The sequence below is a fragment of the Mustela nigripes genome, chromosome 17 (genome assembly GCF_022355385.1).
Source record: "Mustela nigripes isolate SB6536 chromosome 17, MUSNIG.SB6536, whole genome shotgun sequence".
NCBI classification, from domain to species: Eukaryota; Metazoa; Chordata; class Mammalia; order Carnivora; family Mustelidae; genus Mustela; species Mustela nigripes.
Window position 1 is genome coordinate 11055442 of NC_081573.1, and position 23073 is coordinate 11078514.

Sequence of the window (23073 nt, forward strand, 5' to 3'; positions counted from 1 at the left end):
CATTTCTTTCTACCTTCCTTCCTTCCTTCCTTCCTTTCTTTTTTTAAATGTGGAACAAAGTCTTGTTGCATGAGATTCTCAAACAGTTGCAAAGACCTCAGAGTATTGAGCGCGACTCGTTCAGAAGCCCATGCTTCAACTTGAGACCGTTTCAGATGATCCCGTACTTTTACAAGTTGTGTCCGACGGTGGGGAAATGGTTGAGTAAATCACGGGCCGCTCGTGTCATAAGATGTGATAAATCTGTTACAGATAATGTTCAGGCAGTGGTCACAATAAGAAAAAGGGTGTGTTACCTGTTCCGCAGCGATCAGTTCCTTCATTTACGTGTTTCCTAGAAGTAAATATTTGTAATGTGCCGGGCGCTGCTCTGCGTTTCTTTGTAGAACGCTGCTGGTTGGGTGAGGAGCTTGCCAAGTGCTTGAATGACCTCGTTCTTCATACTTGGATTCTTTTTTCCAGTTCTGTTTTTAAGCCCATGTGCCAACAGGTGGGGCGTTTGACCTCTTTTGCAGAATGTTCTCATGTTGTGTAAAGACACCACTTGTTAACGTTTCCCCACATCATTTTCGACAGTTGTCTGTGTTCCATCATGAGGCTCTGCCAACAGTGATTCAGCCAGCTGCCTACCTGTAGACTTTTATGTACTCATTTTTGTTTTGTTTTCCAGTAAATTTTGTGCACACAGCTTTGCTCACTGTTCGTCTCTGCGCAGGAGCGCATTTATGTGATGGTAATGGAGCCATCATATCTGCCCATTGCAACCACACTCCCTCTGTGGGCTCAAGGCAGGGTCCACAAAGTGGTGTCCACCAGGCCTTAGGTAGGGCTGTAAGGTTCTTCGTTGTCGGGGGCAGCTATGTACATAATACGCAACATGGCGCTTGCGCCTGTGGCCAGGCAGAGGACCTGCACACCACCTGAAAGATGATTGGCTATGCCCAGAACAGGAAGCCCTTGGACACTGTGTGCTTTCTATCATGCTAAGCGTTGATCATGCTTCCTTTCACGTGTACAGTCTGCTGATTGTAGGAGAGGGGATATAAATAGGGGTAAACATCCGGGTAAGGGGAGAATAATAAAGATTCGCAAGCTTGTCAATCCGTGTATCCTGGTCGTTCTTGCTGGCGAGAGCCACACTTCGTGAATTTGGAAGTTGGGTAAGGAGCCAGGGAGGTGTTACACTGGGGACATGACACAGTTAAAGGGTCTGTTTCCGGGAAGGCTTCAGTGTGGGCTGGGCTGATGCCGGATTAGGCAGACTGTGCTCCCTGGCCTGAGGACAGCCTTGCTTGGCCTTGGGACACCATGTGGTCTTAGTCACTGCACCAGGACTGAGCATCCCCATCACAGATCTGCATCAGTAAGAAGGTGGGATTCCCTGGATATTTAGGGAAAGTGGGAAGAAAGGGCCACTGTCTCATTGCGACAGCTAAAGTTATGCTTCCTAGAGTTGGGTAAGGGCCACAGTGTTCCAACTCTAGTTTTTGTGGGGAGTGAGGGGGTAAAAAGGTGGGGACTTGTAACCATGGCATTCTGGGAGCTGTAGGGCAAGCTTGGCTTCTCATGTTTGCTCTTTCCTCCCCCAGCTCTGCCATCTCAGGATTCTGCCCTTCCCAAGAGAGGAACCAGGAGGAGGACCCATCAGCCCATGAAATTCTTAAAGTCATGTCCCTTGTGAGTTTTAAAATCATGTTAATATTTGCTTTGTTTATCTTGAAGCCTCCCACCTGGGTTTCATCCAAGAATCCTCTTCTCAGAGGTCCCCATTTTAGTGACTAAAAAGACCAGGCAGCGAATTTCCTCTCCCACTGCCCCCTCCACTCTGACCAACGCCCATGGGTTCATTCTGTGTAGCATTCCGTATCTTCTGATGGTGTGATGTTCTGCCAGGAGGCTAGATAAAGCAGAAACACATTTCCTTGATAAAATAAAAACCGAGGCTAGATGAAATGGAGATGAATGCTTATGAGGGATATGACATGGAAAAGCATGGGGATAGGTCTTGCTTGGTCTCAGTTTCAGTGTGAGGCACGATCTCCTGCTTTGGGAGGGATTGGTGATTGGGTGTGTAATTGAGGCTTAGCTGGGTATCTGTGGGGGATTAGATGCCAGATTTAAGGTCCGGTTTGAGGTCTGACAGGGCATTTGGGTCATTCTATAGCAGCTTCTTCAGCTTGAGAACGAGAAGGGTGCAGATGTGAGGGCATTGTGAGGTAACCTACCAGACGGATGAGTTTTTCAGAATCCTGATAGGCTGAGCTTGGAAGAGCCTTCAGAGGTCTGGTCCAAACTCTGCATCCAAAATAAGAGGGTGGCTGAGTCATTTCGTCGCTTGATAGAAAATCGTACAGCTAATAAGAGTAATCTTCATTTACGATTTTTCCTATAGGAAAAAAAAGCAGAATGCTTTGATATGTTTTAACATAATGATGACCCCTTTTTTTTTTTTTTTAAGATTTTATTTATTTATTTGACAGAGAGAGATCACAAGTAGGCAGAGTGTCAGGCAGAGAGAGAGGAAGGGAAGCAGTTTCCCTGCTGAGCAGAGAGCCTGATGCGGGGCTCGATCCCAGGACCCTGAGATCATGACCTGAGCCGAAGGCAGAGGCTTTAACCCACTGAGCCACCCAGGCGCCCCTGATGAACCTATGTCTTCAGCTAATTCTCAGTGTATATGAAAATCCTATTTTCCAAGCTAGAAAACATTTCTTTAATAAAACATTTGAGGGTAAGTCTATCAAAAATTGTTTTCTTTTGTTGTTATTGTACAAAAGTAGAAATTACAGGTCTCTTGTTGAGAATTTGTGGTACACCAAGGACAGAGTAGGCGATGTGGTCTGCTACACTGCTTGTCACAAGTGGGGAAACTCCCACTTGGTTGAATTTTAATTTTCCTCTCAGATCTGTGTACAGAGCTTGGGTTTGTAGGAAAAAAGGAATGCTCAAGAACATCTCGACGACACTGTTTTACTCATGCCCGCCCTCTCTGGTCACCTGCTCACACTGGAGGACTCCAGCCCCAACCTTCTTTTTCACCAGAACGCCCCATTCCTGCAAAGACCTCCTCCGTCTCCTCTCATCCTTCCAAGTAGCATTTCCTTGAAATATGCCAATAACACATCTGCCTGTTGTTTCAGGATTCAGACCTGTTCAGGGACGTGGCCGTAGTCTTCTCCCGAGAAGAATGGGAACGGCTGGCTCCCGCTCAGAGGGTTTTGTACAGAGACGTGATGCTGGAGACATATAGCAACCTGGTCTCACTGGGTAAGACGGCCTGACCGGCTAGTTTCTGCGTTACCCTTGGCAGATCTGTTCCTTATCCATTTCCGGGGACCTGTTGAGTGGTCAAAGAGCAGCTACCTGGGCTGCTGCTGAATCTGCCCCCATCCTCGGGTGACTGTCGCATCTTCCTCTGGGCTCTCCTGCGACCACCTCTTCTGCTCACTGATCAGGTCCTGGATCCGAGTTCCGGGGTCCCACATCATAGCCTGGTGACGTGGTTTTTTTCCCACCTCCAGGTCTTGCCATCTACAAACCTGACGTGATTTCCTTCTTGGAGCAAGGCAGAGAGCCCTGGCTGGTAGAGGAAGCAGCAGGAAGAAGCCGGTGTCCAGGTGAGTGAGGCCTGTGTGGGAAGACAGAAGCCACCACAGATAACCGTCTGGTGGGTGGACGAGAAAAGAGGACCTTTAAGTAGAACATTTTCCCTCCAAGATGCCAAACTCAGAGGCCAGGTGCCAGTTACCATCTTTGTAGCTTGTTGGCAGCATTTCACAAAAGTGGTTCTTCTTTTCTTCCTGAAACATTTCTGTGTATTTGGGTCATCGCTACTTCCTCATTAAACCTCCTTCAGCGTCCTTTGAGGGGATTTTCCCATTTTTTTTAAATATTGGAGCCCCCCCCCCCCAGGGCTCATACTTGGTTGTCTTCTTTCCTGTTTATTTTTCTTTCCCGAGGATCTTCTCCATTACCATGCTGTAAATACTGTTTGTGCCTGTCTTGTCCAGTACAGAGCCACTGGCCCCATGTGGCTGTTGTACTTTAAATTAATTACCATTAAGTACATTGAAAAAGATCAGTACCTCAGTTGCCCTGCCACTGTTCAGAGGTTCAGTAGCCCGTCTGTGGCTTGTGCCCACCGTCTTGGACGGTGCAGACAAAGAACGTTTCCACCCTCGTCAGCTGCCTTCTTGTCATGCCCAATTAGTTTTCACTGGGGATTGAACTTAGTAAGTCCAGAAAGGAGTCCTTGATCCTCCCTAACAATTTTTCTTCCACACTCCAGTAATTGGATGCTCAATTCTTCTACTTGCTCAAGTCAAAAACTCTTAAAGCATTCTTGACTTTTCTTATTCGGTCTGTCAGCAAGTCCTTTTGACTCTACATTGATATATGGCCAGAACTTAACCACTTCTCATCGATACCACTGGCACCATTCTGCCCACGGCGTCATCATCTCTGGCTAGGAATCCTGCAGTAGCCTCCTCCCCATCCCTTTGCTTCTGTCTTGGCCCACTACACTGTATTGTCCACACAGCAGCCAGAGGGAGCTCAAAACTTCAGTGCGGGTGTAGTGCATCTCTGCTCAAGACCTATTAGTAAATTCCCATCTCACTCAAGAGAAAATCTAGAATCGATTACCGCGGCCTCGAAGCCTCTATCTGCCATCCAATACAATAGCCACCAGCCACATGTGCTGTTTAAATTTTAACTTTAAAATTAAGTAAAATGTAACATTCCACTCCATGAAGCCTGTAGCCACATTTCTTTCTTTCTTTTTTTTTTCTAAAGATTTTATTTATTTATTTGACAGATGGAGATCACAAGTAGGCAGAGAAGCAGGCAGAGAGAGGAGGATGCAGTTTCCCTGCGGAGCAGAGAGCCCGATGTGGGGCTCGATCCCAGGACCCTGGGATCATGACCTGAGCCAAGGGCAGAGGCTTTAACCCACTGAGCCACCCAGGTGCCCCTGTAGCCACATTTCAAATGGTCTGTAGCCTTGAGTCGCTAGTAGCCTCGAGTCACCCCACCATATGAGGGTACCGTGGAACATTTTCAGCATCATAGAAAGTTCGTTGGTTTGTGTTGCTCTCTGATCGGCCTCCCGCTTCCTCTGGGATGTCCTCTCCTGCTTCTCTCCTTGTGGCTCATTCCGCTCCAGCCACACAAGCCTCTCCGCTCTTCTTTAATGTAGGAGCTGGCAAGTGTTTTCTTGTTTCAGGCCTCGTGGGCCCTGTGTGATCTCCATCAGGGCTGCTCCGCTCTGCTGCGGCAACCTGAGCACTCGGCCAAGGCTTTGAGGCTGAGAGCGCGTCCTGCCTCAGGGCTGCTCCCTTGCTCTTCCCTCTGCCTGGGGGGTTCTCGCTCTGGATGCAGGTCCTCAGTTTCCGCAGTGTTGACACAATGTGGTGGTGGCGGACGGGGGGCGGGCATCCAGTGGACGGTGGAGTGATGGCAGCCTCCGTGGCTTTTACTCACTAGTTGCTAGGAATCCTCTCCCTCTTCAGCTGTGACAGAAATGTTCCAGATACGGCCTGATGCCCCCCAGGGTCAAAGTCTTCCCTGACGGAGAACCAGAGTTCAAGTGTGACAACACGAGACGAAGAATGTGTTGTTGTTGACAAAGTTTCCACCAAAAACACTTTTAACCAAATGCAGTGTTCTGTCAGAGGATGTTGGGTGGGGAACGAGGAACCAAACGTTACGGACGCGGTGGGTTCATCCACACAGAGGTGGTAGTTGGCCCCTGGGAGCGAGCGAAGTGGGGTGCAGAGTGAGCATCAGGAAAGAAGATATGGGGGCGCCTGGGTGGCCCAGTGGGTTAAGCGTCTGCCTTCAGCTCGGGTAGTGATCCCAGGGTCCTGGGATTAAGGCCAGCATCCGGCTCCTTGCTTGCGGGGAGCCTGCCTCCCCCTCTGCCTGCCACTTCCCTGCTTGTGCGATCTCCCTCCCTCCCTCTCTCTTTCTCTCTCTCTCCTGCAAATAAATAAAATCTTCTAAAAAAAAAAAAAGGAGAGAAGAAGAGAACAGATGTGCTACTTTTGTCATTCAGTCTGGCAGCACATGTTTGTTTGAGGGGCTGAGTTTTATTGACTTCTTTGATCTGTGGGTGTACATCATAATCAAAGAGGATGTCCCCCTTCGACATTGTACATGAGTCTCCTGTGATTTTTCCTAGCGCATTTGTGCTGCTGACAATGATCCCTGTGGGGTATCCTGCGTGCCAGACAGCATCTCTCAGTATCTTCCGGTGGTCATCCATTTATGCAAACAGCATCTGTTAACTAATATCTTTTTGCCACTAATCTGTATAGCCACCTTTATCATCCACTCTGTTAACCTCTGCATCTGTTTTTGGACTTCCTGTTCTGTCTCATTAATCTCTTCATCTGTGTGTCCAAAAGCAGTTTTCATTATTGAAGGTTTTGAGTATCTGGTAGACTAGTTCCTCCTCATTCTTATTTTTCAGAATATTCCTGGCTCTCCTCCTTTATTTTTCCATCTGAACTTTCAAATTAGAATACCGGTTTTAAAAAAATCATGCCGGGGCGCCTGGGTGGCTCAGTGGGTTAAAGCCTCTGCCTTTGACTCAGGTCATGATCCCAGGGTCCTGGGATCGAGCCCTGCATCGGGCTCTCTGCTCTGTGGAGGGTCTGCTTCCTCCTTTCTCTCTCTGCCTGCCTCCCTGCCTACTTGTGATCTCTTTCTGTCAAATAAATAAATAAAATCTTTAAAAAAATAAATAAATAAAAATTTAAAAAAATAAATCATGCCATTATTCTTATTTGAGATCACAGTAAATTTACAGAATGAAGAGAAAACTTGTCTTTTTATTGATTTTTATCTCTTTAAGAACATGATGGGTTTTTCCCTTCATTTATGTCCACCTCCTGGTTGTCCTAAAGTTTTGTTAGTATGGATCTTGTACATGGGTTATTATATTTATTGCTGGGTATTATTTATTTATTGCTGTTTCTGGAAATGGGGCTCTTTCATCACTATTATAACCCAACCAGTTGCGTTTTTTATATGGCAGAAACCATTCACATCTTCAGATTAATTTTGTAGTTAACTCAACGTGCTGAATTTTCTTATTATTTATAACAGTTTTTCATATAATACTCTTGAGCTTTCCAAGTAATCAGTCACATCATCTGTAAATGATGATAATCTTTTTGCTTTTTATAGCTCTTGGGGTTTGTTTTTTTGGTTTTTTTTTTGCTCAACTAGAAAACTGATTATGTAGTACCTTGAACATTGTTAATGGGGGTAGTTTACATCCTAATCATGTTCTTGACCTTAGTAGGAAAGTTTTTGTGTCTTTTCATTAAGCATAACATATCTAGGAATGAAAGAGAGATATTTTATTTGGTTAAAGAAGCATCTGCCTTTTCATATTAAATTTTCATTTTTTAACCTGTGAAGTCTGAGTTATGTGAATTGATTTCCTAATACTAAACTCCTAATACTGAACATTGAATCTAAACATTCAAATGTTGCATTTCTTGAGTCAGTTGTGGTAATTTATATTTTTAGCTGGAAAATTCTCTTTTTAATTTTTAAAAAAATACTGTAAAATACACATAAGAAAATTCACCTTTTAAACCATTTTAAAGAGAATAGTACAGGGGCACCTGGATGGCTCAGTGGGTGGCACATTTGACTCTTGATTTCGGCTCAGGACGAGATCTTGGGGTGGTGATCGAGCCTCATGTCGGTCTCCATGCTCAGCACACAGTTTGCTTGCAATTCTCTCTCTCCCTTTGCCCCTCCCCCTACTTGTGCTCTCTAAAGGAATAAATAAAATCTTTAAAAATAAATACATAAGATAAAGGATATAGTACATTGGCATTGAGTACATTCAGAGTGTTGTGCAATGTCCCCATTATCTAGTTTCAGAATATTTTTATCACCCTGTGGTTCTCACCCCTTTGCTGCTGGCACACAGCTCTTAAACCCTTGGCGTCTCTGAGATACTAAGTGTCGCTTCTTATATGCTAATGAGATTACTGTGTTTGGGGACACCTGGATCACTTCAGGATGGGGGCTGGTTGAGAGCGAAACCAGTTTTGTAATTAGAAGGTTGAACTGGGGCGCCTGGGTGGCTCAGTGGATTAAGCCGCTGCCTTCGGCTCAGGTCATGATCTCAGGGTTCTGGGATCGAGTCCCGCATCGGGCTCTCTGCTCAGCAGAGAGCCTGCTTTCCCCTTTCTCTCTGCCTGCCTCGCTGCCTACTTGTGATCTCTCTCTGTCAAATAAATAAATAAAATCTTTAAAAAAAAAAAAAAAAAGAAGGTTGAACTGTCAGCTCCATCCCCCAAACTCTGGAGGGACTGGAGTTTTGACTGAATCACCAAAGGGCAAGGATTTAATCAATCCTGCCTATGTAATGAAGCTTCCATTTTAAAAAGTCCCTAAAGTACAGTGTTTGGAGAGCTTCTGGGTTGGGGAACACATGGCAGTGCTGGGAAGGTGGTGTTTGGGATCTTCACACCCCTCGCCCTGTACCTTGTTCTCTGCATTTCTTTCATCTGACTGAGCCTGAGTTACACCCTTTGTAGTAACCTGGCAATCTAGTAAGTAAACCATTTCCTCAGTTCTGTAAGGCATTCTGTCAAATGATGGAACCCCAAGAGGGGTTGTGGGAACCTCCCATTTACTGGGGTGGTGTGAGGGGGGTAAAGGGAATAGTGGTGGTCTATAGCCTGAGCTCTTAACCTCTGGGATCTGATGCAGAGAGCCAGATCTCTGCAGCGAGCCAGTGTGAAAACAGACTTAATCTGTAGGACACCCAGTTGGTATCCACTAGAGTTGGAGGATTGCTTGGTGTGAGGGAGAAGCCCGCACACATTTTGTCACCAGAAGGATCAGAAGGGACATATGGGTAGTGGAGTTGTCTTGAGAGGTATGTCTTTCCTAAACACAGCCTACAGAAAGCCCCGTACTTAGTCACTTCTGGTTGCCCTCTCCCCTCAGCCAGGCAACCTGTAATCTGCTTTCTATCTCCATGGAATTGCTTCTTATGGACATTTCACATAAATGGAATCATAGAATATGTGGCCTTTTGAGTCTGGCTTCTTCATTTAGCATCATGTCCTTTAAGGTTAATCTGTGTTGTAACATGTGGCAGGATTTCAGTGGACATTTAGGTGGCTTCTACCTCTTGGCTGCTGTGAATAATGTTGTAGTAAACATGGGTGTTGAGGTGTCTCTTTCAGATTCTCTCAATTCTTTGGGATATATACTCAAGTAGAATTTCTGTTTCATATGGTAATTCTATATTTAGAACACTCCATACTGTTTTTTTTTTTTTTTAAGTTATTTCTTTTTTAGTAATCTACACCCAACATGGGGCTCAAACTCATGACCCTGAGATCAAGAGTTGCGTGTTCTTCTAAATGAGCCGGTCGGTGCCCCTCCATACTGTCGTTTTCTTTCCTTTCTTTATTTTTTCTTAAGATTTATTTATTTATTTTGAGAGAGCGAAAGTTTACGTGAGAGCTGGTCCTGAGGGAGAGAATCTTTCAAGCAGACCTCCTGCTGAGCAAGTAGGTCTTGATCCTGAGATCACAACCTGAGCCAAAAACCAAGTTGGACGCTTAGCCAACTGAGCCACCCAGGTGCCCCTCCATATTGTATCTATAGTGATGGCACCATTGACATTCCCACAATCAGCGCACAGTGGTTCCAGTTTCTCCAAATCCTCATCAATGCCTGTTGCTTTCTGTTTTGTTTTGATAGTGACCATCCTAATGGCTTTGTAGCCTTATCTCATTATAGTTTTGATTTGCATTTCTCTAATGAGTGATGCTGAGCATGTTTTCATATGCTTCTTTGCCATTTGTATACCTTTTTTGGAGAAATGTCTATTTAAGTCCTTTGCCAATTTTTGAATAGGGTAGTTATTTTGTTGTTCAATTGTAGGAGTTCTTCATAGATCCTGGATAGTAACCTGTTGTCAGATACATGATTTAGAAATATTTTCTCTTCTGAAGATATACCTTTTTTTTTTTTTTTTTTTTTTTTTTTTTACTTTTTTGACTGTTTCCTTTGATGCATGAAAGCTTTTACATTTGAGGTAGTCTCATTTGTCGATTTTTGCTTTGTTACCTGGCCTTTAGTGGCATAGCCAAGAAATCATTGCCAAATGCAATGTCATGACATTGCACATTCCCCCTATGCTTTCTTCTAGGAACTTCACATTTTTAGGTCTTACATTTAGGTATTTAATCCATTTTGAGTTAATTTTTTTATATGGTATAAGGTAAGGGTCCTGCTTCCTTCTTTTGCATGTGGATATCCAGTTTCTTCAGAACCATTTGTGGAAGAGACTGTCCTTTCCTCATTGTGTTGTCTTGGCTCCCTAGCATAGATCATTTGGCCATATGCATGGAGGTTTGTTTCTGGGCTCTCTATTCTGTTCCATTTGTCTATACATCTGGCCTTTATGTTAGTACCACACTGTGTTGATTACTGTGGCTTTGTGGTATATTTTGAAATTAGGAAGTGTGAGACCTCCAACTTTGTTCTTTTTCAAGATTATTTTGGCTGTTGGGATCCCTTCAGGTTCGTATGAGGAAGGTAAAATATCTTGATGCTGAGACTATATATGAGATTTTTAGACATATTTCTTCGGTTGTCCAAAACAGTGACACTAATGCTAAGTAATGAACTTTAAGGTACTCTGCCAGTTCCTGTCCATTAAGTTAACACAGAAGAGACCTCACTATTCTTGTTGTGATTTTGGAACTTAATAGGGAGCTGAACAGAAGCCAGAAGTCAGAAATTATGACTGTCAGTATTACCTTTGGATGCTTCCAACACAGTATATAGTTAGGGATGGCTTAATGTAGATGAGTGTGAAAGGGCTCATATAATAAACAACATCATACTTGGCCATAAATCAATACAACTGTGTCAGGTGTCTGTGATAGAAAAGTGGGAAAAGTGGTGTTCTGGAGAGAGGAGTGTTTTTAGTGGCCTGTCCTCAGAGACAGCCAGGGTTTTTCCCCATATTGCCCAAAAAGCAATTTTTTGCCTTACTTTAATTCCTAAAACCAAATTCCCATTTGGGCATAGGTAAGCGTTCCCAGACTTGTCTTCTATTTCTGCCAGGCTGGCTTTAATGGCCCTTGTTCCACTGCGATCTTCCGGCTGTCATTTATAGGTTGGCAGGCGGATGTTGCTCATCGTTGAGTAGGTCAGCCACTAATTCACGAGTTGCCATCATCATGGCCGATTCGAAGTCTGTCTCACTGGAGTTGTCAGAGCACAGTGAATAAACCCAGAACCTTCCTTCTGAACAACCACACATGGTGTCTGAAAAAAAATACCTATACTTTGTGTCTTCTTCACATAGTCTTGTTCTTACAACTTCATGTGGACGCATTGGGGTTATAGTACGAGGTTGTGAGATGACACCAGCGTCATTCCCACAAACTGATATTTCTTTCATAGACTCTTCATCATGTTTCATTGTCAAACTAATTTTTTATTCTAGCAGTTTTTCCTTAATACTTTCACAGATAACCAAGTGAATAGTGTTCTGTGATATGCCACTGTATGAAGCAGACCTGTTCCTATAAAGTATTCTTTAGTCCTCTGTCTATTGCACTTTTTTTTTCTTTTTAAGATCTTATTTATTTATTTGGCAGAGAGCACAAGCAGAGGGGGCAGCAGGCGGAGGGCGAAGCAGTCTCCCTGCTGAGCAGAGAGCCCGATGCAGGACTCCATCCCAGGACCCTGGGGTCACGACCCGAGCTGAAGGCAGACGCGTAACTGGCTGAGCCCCCCCGGGCACCCCTGTCTACTACACTTCATAAGCACATTCAAAAGCACCCATTTGCTCTCCCCACAGTTCCTTGCATTAAGCTATAACTAATTCTTTATTAGCCAAATGGGAACGGTTGCTGTGATTACATAAAACAGGCCACTGCAGCTGAAACCACGTCATAGTTAAAACCAGGATCGAATACACCATTTGACTTTTCCTTGTAGTCAGAATAGGCAGCAAAGAATGTTGCTCCAAAGAACTCGCCCCATTAAGTTGTGGCCTGATCCTCTGAACAAGGAATAGAGCCCTTCTTTTTCCGGGGTCACATTTAGGCAATGGAAAGGTCCTGGAGAGGCTGGTTTAGTAGACCACCAGGTCTAAGCCATGGTATTCAGTTGAACTTCAGAGATAGAAAGCATCACAGCAGGACACCACAGCTGTGTTACTGTAGCTCCCGGTAAAGAGGTGAGACCAGCCTCCCTGTCCTACCACTTCCCCGCCCAAGCAGATGTGCCATCGTGTACCCCTGGCCAGATGAAGATCCAGCCACCCTTCCCCATCATTTTTTAAAATCTCTTTATGGAGGTATAATTTACAGTCAATAAAATGCATACATTCTAAGTACAATATTTTGATGAGTTTGGACTCATCTGTGCACTTGCATAACTGTAACCACAGACTAGAGAACACAGTCACTACCCTGAAAAGTTCCTTTGTGCACCTACACACGACTGCTCATTTTCCTAGCCCCAGGCACCCAGTGATTTCGTCTGTTACTCTAGATTGTATGTGTTTTCCAGGGGTTCATAGAAACATTCTTTTTTTTTTTTTTTAAGATTTTTTAAAAGATTTTATTTCTTTATTTGACAGACCAGCGAGAGAGGGAACACAAGCAGGGGGAGTGGGAGAGGGAGAAGCAGGCTCCCTGCCGAGCAGGGAGCCCGATGTGGGACTCGATCCCAGGACCCTGGGATCATGACCTGAGCTGAAGGCAGGTGCTTAACGCACTGAGCCACCCAGATGCCCTGAAACATTCATTTTTTAAAAAAACATGGTTCAGAGGTGATTCTGATCCACGCTAACATTTTAGATCTACTCTTATAACCTCCCTCTGACTACTTCATCTCAATTTATCTTATTTCCTCTGTCTCTGTTCTACTTATCCATTTTCTAATTGCCCAGCCACATTCAAGAGTTTATAGGTAGAATCATGGGTTTAAGTTTTCTGGTTTTCACTACAGAAGTTCCTTTTTCTGGAAATGGGGAGAAAACCAAATACTTGTTTTTTGTTTTTTGTTTTTTCTGTTTTTACAGTCTTGGAGTCCAAGTGTGATAGCCAGGCATCCTCCCCAGAGCAGCACATTTATGAAATGCAGTTACCACAGTGGGAGATAATGGAAAGCCTTACAAGTTACGGACTTGAGTGCTCGAGGTTTCAAGATGATTGGGAATGCAGAAGCCAGTTTGATGGACAACAGGGAAATGCAAATGGACAGCTGAGTCAAATGGCGATCAGTCGTGAAGAAATACCTACTTTAAACCAAGAAACATCCTTTCCTTTTTATCAGAAAATTCATCCTGAAGAAAAACCTTATGGATATAACAAATGTAGAAAAGACTTCTGGCAGGAAGACTTCCTTATTAATCATCAAGACATTCATGCTAATGAGAAACCCTATAAATGTAAGGAATGTGGCAAGGCCTTTAAATATGGCTCACGACTAATTCAACATGAGAATATTCATTCTGGCAAGAAGCCCTATGAATGTAATGAATGTGGAAAGGCCTTCAATTCTGGCTCAAATTTCATACAACATCAGAGAGTTCATACTGGTGAGAAACCTTATGAATGTAAGGATTGTGCAAAGGCCTTTAGCCGAAGCTCACAGCTGATTGAACATCAGCGAATTCATACTGGTGAGAAGCCCTATCAATGTAAGGAATGTGGCAAGGCCTTCAACAGGATCTCACATCTTAAAGTACATTTTAGAATTCATACTGGTGAAAAACCCTATGCATGCAAGGAGTGTGGGAAGACCTTTAGTCATCGGTCTCAGCTGATTCAACATCAGACTATTCATACGGGCAAGAAACTCTATGAATGTAAGGAATGTGGGAAGGCCTTTAACCAAGGCTCAACGCTTATTAGACATCAGAGAATCCATACTGGCGAGAAACCCTATGACTGCAAGGCGTGTGGGAAGGCCTTCAGGGTGAGCTCACAGCTTAAGCAACATCAGAGAATTCACACCGGAGAGAAACCCTACCAATGCAGGGTCTGCGGTAGGGCTTTCAAACGGGTCTCACATCTTACTGTACATTACAGAATTCATACGGGTGAGAAGCCGTATGAGTGTAAGGAATGTGGGAAGGCCTTCAGTCACTGCTCACAACTGATTCAGCATCAAGGGATCCATACTGAGGGAAAGTCCTGTGAATATAAGGGACTTGGGAGGACTTTACATTGCGATTCAACTGCTGGTCAACATCAGAGAATGCATAAGAAGGAAACCCAAAGGAATATAATAAATGTAGAAAAGTCTTCCATCAGCACTTACCCTTTACTAATCATCAGAGAGTTGATGTTAGCAAGCAGCCATATCAGTGGAAGCAATGGGGAGAGCCCATTAGCTTAGGCAAGGCCCAACTTACTCCTTAAATTTTGGAGAAAGACTTGAAAAATGTACTGCAAATGGGAATGCCTTCATTCAAGCTGTCCTTTATCCTGAGTCGTAATGTTCATAATGAAAAATTTTATGGTTATAAATTGTTTAGACCATGATTATTAAAGAAGCAAGGAAAGGTTGAAAAAGATTTTGTCCCTAACATATTATAGGATCACATTTATTAACCACACTGTAATAATTTTAACAACAGCCAAAAGTTTGTTTTTTTTTTAAGATTTTATTTATTCATCTGTCAGAGTGAGTGAGCACAGGCAGAGGGAGAAGCAGGCTCCCCGCTGAGCAAGGAATCCAATGCAGGACTTGATCCCAAGACCCTGGGATAATGACCTGAGCCGGACACAGATGCTTAACCGACTGAGCCACCGAGACATCCCAACAACAGCCAGAAGTTTTAATTTTCTTGGCGATTAGAAAGAAAACCCAGCCAAATTACTCTTGGGTTCAACTTTTTTTTTTTTTAAAGTAGGCACCACACCCAATGTGCACCTCAAACTCATGACCCTGAGATCAAGAGTCACATGCTCTACTGACTAAGCCAGCCAGATACCCCATTACTCTTGGGTTAATAAAGAAATAAATCATGCAAATTATCATGCATGATAATGAAAAGAACTATCACTGAGAGATTTACATTCCAGGAGTTGTAGGATGTGGACAAAGTTACTCAGAAGAATTTGTATGGTTTTTAAATGCATGCAAAGCATGAAAACCTGAAAGATTATCCTCAAATATATTAAATGTACTATTCAAGAAGCCAGAAAAGACAGTCCCAAACACTAAGGCAATGAAAGAACAAATTGGTACAAAATAAAAATAATGAAATTAGAAACTGGTTATCTTACAATAATCTCAGTTTTTATTTCTCCCTGACCCAAGAATAAACAAAATTTAAGCTAGTACTTCTCAGTTTCCATGTTTTAGATTATCTTTCATCACTTCCGTCACAAACAGAAGGGGCTTGTTGGCTACATAGCACCCGTACCCGATTCCCCTTCCTTACTGGCAGCATCTGTGTCTTGCCTTATACTCTGATGGTATCAGATGTTAACTTTTCAGCTTCTTATGCAGCTCAGGATGGCCTGTATGTTCCAGGGATCTGTAGGGACTTGTGAAGAATTTCCTCATTCAGAAGACAGATCTATTAGGAAGACTCCCTCTCCCCTTTTCTGCTTTTAAATATTCTGTGAAAGCATAATGCCCGGAGCTGTTGAAGCCATGTTGGAACCAAAAGGAGAAAACTGAATAGCTCAGAGGAGCTGACCCAGAGCCACCAGGCCAATTTTGGAACTCTCTGTGAAGCCTTGTTACATTTAAAAAGAAAAGAAACCTTTATTGCTGAAATTACTTTTAGTTGTTTTGTAAACATGTAGCCAAAACCATCCTAAATTATGTAACTTCAAATTTTATTTTACTATGATTGGTAAATGTGGCCTGAAAATATCTACTTTGAATTTGACATTTCTCTTGGTGGCTAGATATAGGATGGATTTTTGTATATCTTCTGTAACATTGAAAAAGAGTATATATTCTACTTTTCTTGGTTATAAGATTCTGTTTAAGCCAGTGGACTATAATGATAAAATCCTCCAGCTTCTTACATAATTTGGTACACTGGATCAGAATTTCCTAAAATGAATTTCTTAAACCCAAATCTTGAATTTTCAGAGATTTTTACTTTTTAATTTATGTTGCTGGATTTTTAAAGACCTGCAACTTGACCCCTATTGATGAATTGTACCTTTTATCATTATGTAATATCCTATTCTGCCATGTGTAGGGGTTGACAAACCAAATCTGGCCTGCTGCCTGTTTTATAAATAAAGCTTTATTGGAACACAGCCATGCTCATTTATTACACATGGTCTACTGCTTTTGCACTACCAACAGCAGAACTGAGTGGTTGCAACAAAGACTATAACCACAAAGTCTATATTGACTGGCCTTCAAATAAAAAGTTTGTCAACCCTTTGGCATTTTATTTCCATACTGGGTAACACCCTAATAATGATTTGTCTTTGTTCACCTGGTATATTTTTGCTCATCCCTTTATTTTCAACCCCTGTCATTTCAGTTATTTCTTAAAACTGAAAAAAAGAAACAGCTGACTTTTTAAAATACAAAGTATGATTTTTTTTTTGGTGTCAAATTCGCCTTTTAAAAAAGATTTTATTTATTTATTTGACAGGTCACAAATAGGCAGAGAGGCAGGCAGAAAGGAAGAGGAAGCAGGCTCCCTGCTGAGCAGAGAGCCCAATGTGGGGCTTGATCCCAGGACCCTGGAACCATGACCTGAGCCAAAGGCAGAGGCTTTAACCCACTGAGCCACCCAGGCGCCCCTAAAATTCACATTTTGATGTAATTCAACTTCATCTCTTTCATTTTATATTTGTGTTATTTTGGTCTTTTCCTTTCCTTATGTTGGCTGATTATTTCCCCTTTTGCTAAGTTGGAATGTCCCGCGGTGCTTAGGTAGTGGTTATCTCCCTTTTATCATCTTTTTCTTTTCTTCTTCTCCTTCTTCTCCTTCTTCTTCTTCTTTCTTCTGTCTTCTTTCTTCTTTCTTCTTCAGGTTATTTATTTGAGAGAGGGAAAGGGTCAGAGGGAGAAGCAGACTCCCCGCTGAGCAGAGAACCTCATACAGGACTCTATCCCAGGACTCTAGGAACATGAGCTGAGCTGAAGGCAGTCGCATAACCAACTGACCCACCCAGGTGCCCTTCTCCCCATTCTTAATCATTATTTGGGCAGAATGAAAGCAGTATTAAACCTCCTCACCAATCATTAATTGCCTTTGCCACTCTCCTTCAAGAAGAGAACACTCTTGCTTTCTTTTTCCTTTCCTTCACAGCTCATTCTTTCACATTTCCTCCATTTCACTAACATAAATTGAATCTGAAGCTTTTAGTTTTGCTCTTATGTCATTTATTTGATGCCTACATTACTTTCTGCCAGACCCACTCATGATATCCATTTCAACTTAAATATACTCAGGTAGGGGTGCCTCGATGGTTTAGTCAGTTAAGCTTCTGCCTTTGGCTCAGATTATGATCTCGGGGTCCTGGGATCGAGCCCCACATTGGGCTCTCTGCTCAGCAGGGATTCTGCTTCTCCCTCTCCCTCTGTGCTCCCATGCTCTCTGTCTCAAATAAATAAAATCTTTTTATTTATTTATTAAACTTTTAAAATTTTTGTTTGGCAGTACAAGTAGGGGGAGCAGCAGAGGGAGAGAGAGAAGAAGCAGGCTCCCCACTGAGCAGGGAGCCTGATGTGGTACTCAATGCCAGGACCCTGAGATCATGACCTGAGTGGACGGCAGATGATCAACCTACTGAGCCACCCAGGTGTCCCAAGAATTAAAATTATAATCATGGGGGTGCCTGGGTGGCTCAGTGGGTTAAAGCCTCTGTCTTCAGCTCAGGTCATGATCCCAAGGTTCTGGGATCAAGCCCTGCATTGGGCTCTCTGCTCAGCAGGGAGCCTGCTTCCTCCTCTCTCTCTGCCTGCCTCTCTGCCTACTTGTGATCTCTGCCTGTCAAATAAATAAATAAAATCTCTAAAATAATTATAAGCATGCAGGGCAAGTAACATGGGAGGAGCAGAATTTGGGAATGGGGTATGTGTTCGAAGTCTGTCCAAAATGCTCAGTATTTTCATGAACATTGGAAGGCAGACACGAGATGAGAGAAGAAGAGAATTGCAACCTGTTCTGGAAGGCAAGTCTGACTGTTCATGTTTTCTTTCCTCCTTGGTTCTGCCTTCTCAGGACTCACCCTTCCCCAGGAGAGGAACCTGGAGGAGGACTCAATGGTCCTTGCTATTCTGAAAGCCATGGCCTAGGTAAGTCATGCTTTCTTTTTCCTTCCTCAAACTGTGCTTATTTTATATGAATGTAGGAAAATTTTTTGGAATTTCCTGCCTAAGTTTCACCCTATGCACAGAAGGATCAAATAACCCTAAGTTCTCGCTAAGAATCCCTCTCTCTCTGACCTGGGTTTGTGTGTTCGCATCTCGTGTGGACTCAGTTCTGCAGGAGACTTGATGGACCAGAAATGCGTTGCTTGGGTAAAATGTGAAAGACTCCTATGTGAAATATGATTTAATGGACTAATCAGTGTTTAAAGGAACCACACATAATAATGCTTTAGTGGTAATCTCAGACCAGGGTTTCCCAGTTAGACAGGATGGACAGTGGTGGTGGTGGTCTCTGCTGTGGTCCGAATATGTTCTTCCAATCCATATGTGATGGTATTTATGTGACTAGGTCAGGACAAATGGGATTAATGTCCCTATAAAAGAGTCTTAGAGAGATCCCTTACCCTCTTCCACCATGTGAGGATGTAATGTGAAGTTGGTCATATGCAACTTGTGAGAGGGCCTTCACCAGAGCTCAGTGCTGCTGCCACCTTGATCTTGGACTTCCAGGCTCCAGAACTGCGAAAAACAAACTTCTGTGGTAAACAAGCCATCCAAACTGGGGTACATTGTTACAGAAACCCGAACAGACTAAGATGGGTCTCAGCCTCAGGATGTAGTGACAGTGCTTTTTCAGACCTTTTGGATTGGGGGTGGCATTGGGAATTTGGTTATAGAGACATTGCCCTGCAGTTCCTCCAGATGGATACCTGACCCAAGGTCGGATTTGATGTTGAGCTACATGTGTGGGTCGTGGGCCACATCTGTGTGAGCCTGGATTACCCACCCCATGTGCATCCTATTGTGCAGGGACAAGGGAAAAGCACACTTGTGGATGGGCTAGGTGAGACTAGCCAGAGTGTGCGAGCAGAGCTAGGAAAGTCCCTAAAGATCTCGTGTTCAACCTCAAGGGCCCCCAAATAAAAGAAAGGTTGAGCCCCTTAGTACAAATGTCATGGGAAAGTGTGCAGCAAGTGAAAATAAATCTGGATTAAACAAGTTGACCTAGTAAGGAGAGGTAGCTTTCAGACAATGATAAACCCGACTCTTCAATGTATTTTATTATTTTTTTAAAGATTTTATTTATTTATTTGACAGATCACAAGTAGGCAGAGAGGCAGGCAGAGAGAGAGGGGGGCGGGGAGCAGGCTCCCCGGCAAGCAGAGAGCCTGATGCAGGGCTCGATCCCAGAACCCCGAGATCATGAGCTGAGCTGAAGACAGAGACCCTAACCCACTGAGCCTCCCAGGTGCCCCTCTTCAATGTATTTTAAAATAATTCACCACTCGTAATTCCTAACAGACTCTGTTAACCATTTTGCAATGATTCTATGAAAAAAATGCTTCTCTTGCTCAGGATTTCTCAAGCTCAGTACTAATGATATTTAAGGCTTGTAGTTCGTGGCTGTGCTATCTTATAGATTGGTGAATGGTCAGCAGCATCTCTGGTCTCTACCCACTCAGTGTCAGCAACATCCCCATCCTCATGGTGCTAAGCAGAAGGGCTGCAGGTGTTGCCAGCTGCCTTCTGGGGTTGCGGAATTGCCCCTGAGAACCATTTCTCCCGTTTGGATTTTCTCGAAACATTATGAAACCATGCAAACTCTTAAAAATACATCAATGTTCCCATATTCGCTCTCTAATTTCCGAGCAGAAGGAATAAAGACAATTCAGACATATTAGGAAGTTGTGCATTGAACTTATATAGTTTAATTTATTGGGGAAGCATTGAACTTGAGGTCTTTTTGTTCTTTAAAGTGTCTTTCGATGGACATATCTCCCTTGATGAAGGAAGTTGTGCTGCTCTCAACAGAAACACCAAGTATGGACCCTTCCCTTGAATTGCCACAGTTGCCTTACTGTGCTCGCCAGCCTCAGCTCTGCCATGTCCGTTTCCGTCCTTCTATTTTTCTAGTCATAAATATTTACTTCAATGGCACACATTCTCGGTTTGTTGTTTCAAGGGTCAGTGATGTATAGTGATGTGGCAACAGTCTTCTCAGGTTGAGGGGGGCAGGCCAGACCCTGCTAGGATTTGTGCAGAGACGGAATGCTGGAGAACTTAAGCAACTTCATCTCTAGGTAAGATGTTAGGACCCCGGAAGGGTGTAATTTGTCTACTGGAGTATCTGCTGCCTTTGGTGTGAATTTCTGAGGTGCCTTTCAAGACTCTGGTTGAATTTCCACTCTGCTCTCAATGAGATTGTACTGAACGGGGATGTATAGTTCTGTAGGATAACACCTAAAGAAGCTTCTTCTCCATTACAAAAATGACTTCCTTCTCTTCTCTAGCCTTATTTTCTGGTAACCAGGAACTGGAAATTAATACTGAGACACCTCCTTTGTGACTCTGCTGCATTTCTTCTTGGGTACACAGGATTTTCTATTTCTAAGCCCAATGTGATCTCCTTACTGGAACAATGGAATGAATCCTGGTTGGCAGAAAGAGATGTAATGGGAAGCCCATGCCGGGTGAGTAACGGATTATTAAGAAGGGTGGTGGCGCTGTAGGTCAAGGACCAGAAGGTGAAGGGGATGGACCCCCTTTGGGAAGATGCCTGGAAAGGTCCTCTCAGAGTCCCTGGTGTTCAGAACAGAGTATTACTCCTATCAGCGTGAGCTCCTGGAGGGGCCTCTCTTGTACTCACATACACCACTCCCCGAGCCTGTCTCCATTGAAAGTGGAAGGTGCTTTCTTTAAGTATGACTTTATGTACCCAGGGAACATTATTTATTCCCAGTTTCTCCCCTATTCTTTTTTTTAATAGTTGAGTAATTATTTCCATCTAAAACTATGTTTCCAAAAATAACTTATTTTGGTTACTGCCCAATGATTTTTTTTCTTTGACATGTTTTTCCAGATTCAGATTTTGTACATTCTTTCACCCTTTCTCTTTTTAGACAGAGGGGAAGGAACAGAGGGAGGGAGAATCTTAAGCAGGTTCCATACCCAGGGTAGAGTCTGACACAGGGCTCAATGTCACAACCCTGAGATCATGACCTGAGCTGGAGTCAAGAGTTGGATGCTTAACCAATTGAGCCACCCAGCCAACCCACTCTAATCTTTCTTTTTTAAAAAATTATTGTTGGTATTATCATATACCTTATCTCTTAAAAAATATTTTATTTATTGAGAGAGAATGAGAGACAGAGCATGGGGGTGGGGGAGGGTCAGAGGGAGAAGCAGACTCCTCGCTGAGCAGGGAGCCTGATGCGGGACTCGGTTCTGGGACTCCAGGATTGTGACCTGAGCTGAAGGCAGTCGCTTAACGAACTAAGCCACGTTTTCTCATTTTCCATTTTGAGTAAGACTCTGTATTGACCTGGGCCCTAAAGTTGCTTCTGATTCATCCTCAGATGTAGGATTACACCAGCCTATCATTTCTGCTGTCAAACATTTTTTAGCATCTTAAAAAATTCTATATAATCAAATTTTTTGTAATTATTAGCATACCCCTGTGAGAAATACATTAACTAGAGTAAGAGTACATTATTTGTTTGTGAGGGTTTTTTGGTTTTAACCTTACAGTGCATAGTCAAAATACTGCTTTCTAAATACACTTAAGTTAGTTCTTTTTTCCCTACTCACTTCACTGGGGCTGTATTCATTTGTGGTAGAAGCAGGTTCACTCATCACTGTTTGTATTCTATTTTGGTTATTTATGTGGAGGCTGTGTGAAACATTACCATTGCTCTAAGAGTCAGAACTGTACAAAACAGCAGACTTTTAGAAAAGTATGGCATCTCCCCCTCATTCCTGCTACCTACTCCTTTTTAAAAAAATATATTTTAAGATTTTTTAATTTAGATTTCTTTATTTTTATTTGAGAGAGAGAGGCAGAGCGAGAAGAAAGGAAGGGAATCCCAAGCAGACCCCCTGCTGAGTGAAGAGCCTGATGCAGGGCTTGATCTCACCACTCCGAGATCATGATCTGGGCTGAGACTAAGAGTCATATGTTTAACTGACTAAGCATCCAGATGCCCCCATTCCTCCTTGCAACCTCACCACCCCCTCGTAGTTTACATTCTCACCCTTTTTCATTCTTTTTCTTCCAGTATTTCTTGTGTACAACTGAGTAGATACATGTATATTTTCTTATATAGCCTTTATTACAGAAAGTGTCACATATTCTATATACTCTTCTGCACTTAGCTTTTTCCACTTGAGAACATATCTTGGAAATTATTTATAATTTTGTGGAGTTTTTTCATTCTTATATGCAGCTGTGTAACACTGGGTGTAGATAGATCACAGTTTACTGAACCACTACCCCAGATGTGGGTGCTTAGATTGTTTTCAGTATTTTAAAATGATGAGCAAGCTGTAATGAATGGTCTTGTGCATGTGCATTTTCATGTTGTTGGAACTGTATCATCAGGGTAAATTCCCAGATGTGAGAGGATTTTGGTAGGCAAGACTCATGCTTTTTTTTTTCAAAGATTTTATTTATCTGAAAGAGATCACAAGCAGGCAGAGAGACAGGCAGAGGGAGAGGAAGGGAAGCAGGCTCACTGCTGAGCAGAGAGCCCGACGAGGGGTTCAATCCCAGGATGCTGGGATTATGACCTGAGCCGAAGGCGGAGGCTTTAACCCACTGAGCCACCCAGGTGCCCCAAGACTTATGCTTTTTAAATATCATGCCAGGAAATTGCCTAACAAGTATGCCCATTCATCCATTTTCTAGAGGATTTGTACCTT

The 23073-nt window shown here is 43.2% G+C and overlaps 1 protein-coding gene and 1 long non-coding RNA gene across 3 annotated transcripts in view; both read left to right on the forward strand.

The window, feature by feature from the left end:
* ZNF582 (zinc finger protein 582) overlaps positions 1-15359 on the forward strand; it is a 15807-nt gene extending 448 nt beyond the window's left edge. The window contains exons 2-5 of the mRNA XM_059383203.1: positions 1590-1677; positions 3141-3267; positions 3522-3617; positions 13091-15359. Coding sequence (XP_059239186.1) covers positions 1669-1677; positions 3141-3267; positions 3522-3617; positions 13091-14412 — 1554 coding nt within the window. The 5' untranslated portion in view covers positions 1590-1668 and the 3' untranslated portion in view covers positions 14413-15359. The remainder of the gene's footprint in view (positions 1-1589; positions 1678-3140; positions 3268-3521; positions 3618-13090) is intronic.
* Positions 15360-16779: 1420 nt separating this feature from the next.
* LOC132005723 (uncharacterized) lies at positions 16780-20840 on the forward strand. 2 transcript variants are annotated; one of them, XR_009400891.1, is made up of 3 exons: positions 16780-16818; positions 18227-18300; positions 20752-20840. It is a non-coding gene; the product is annotated as an uncharacterized LOC132005723 (long non-coding RNA). The 2 variants fall into 2 exon arrangements; XR_009400890.1 differs by lacking the exon at positions 20752-20840 and adding an exon at positions 20133-20191.
* Positions 20841-23073: the final 2233 nt, after the last annotated feature.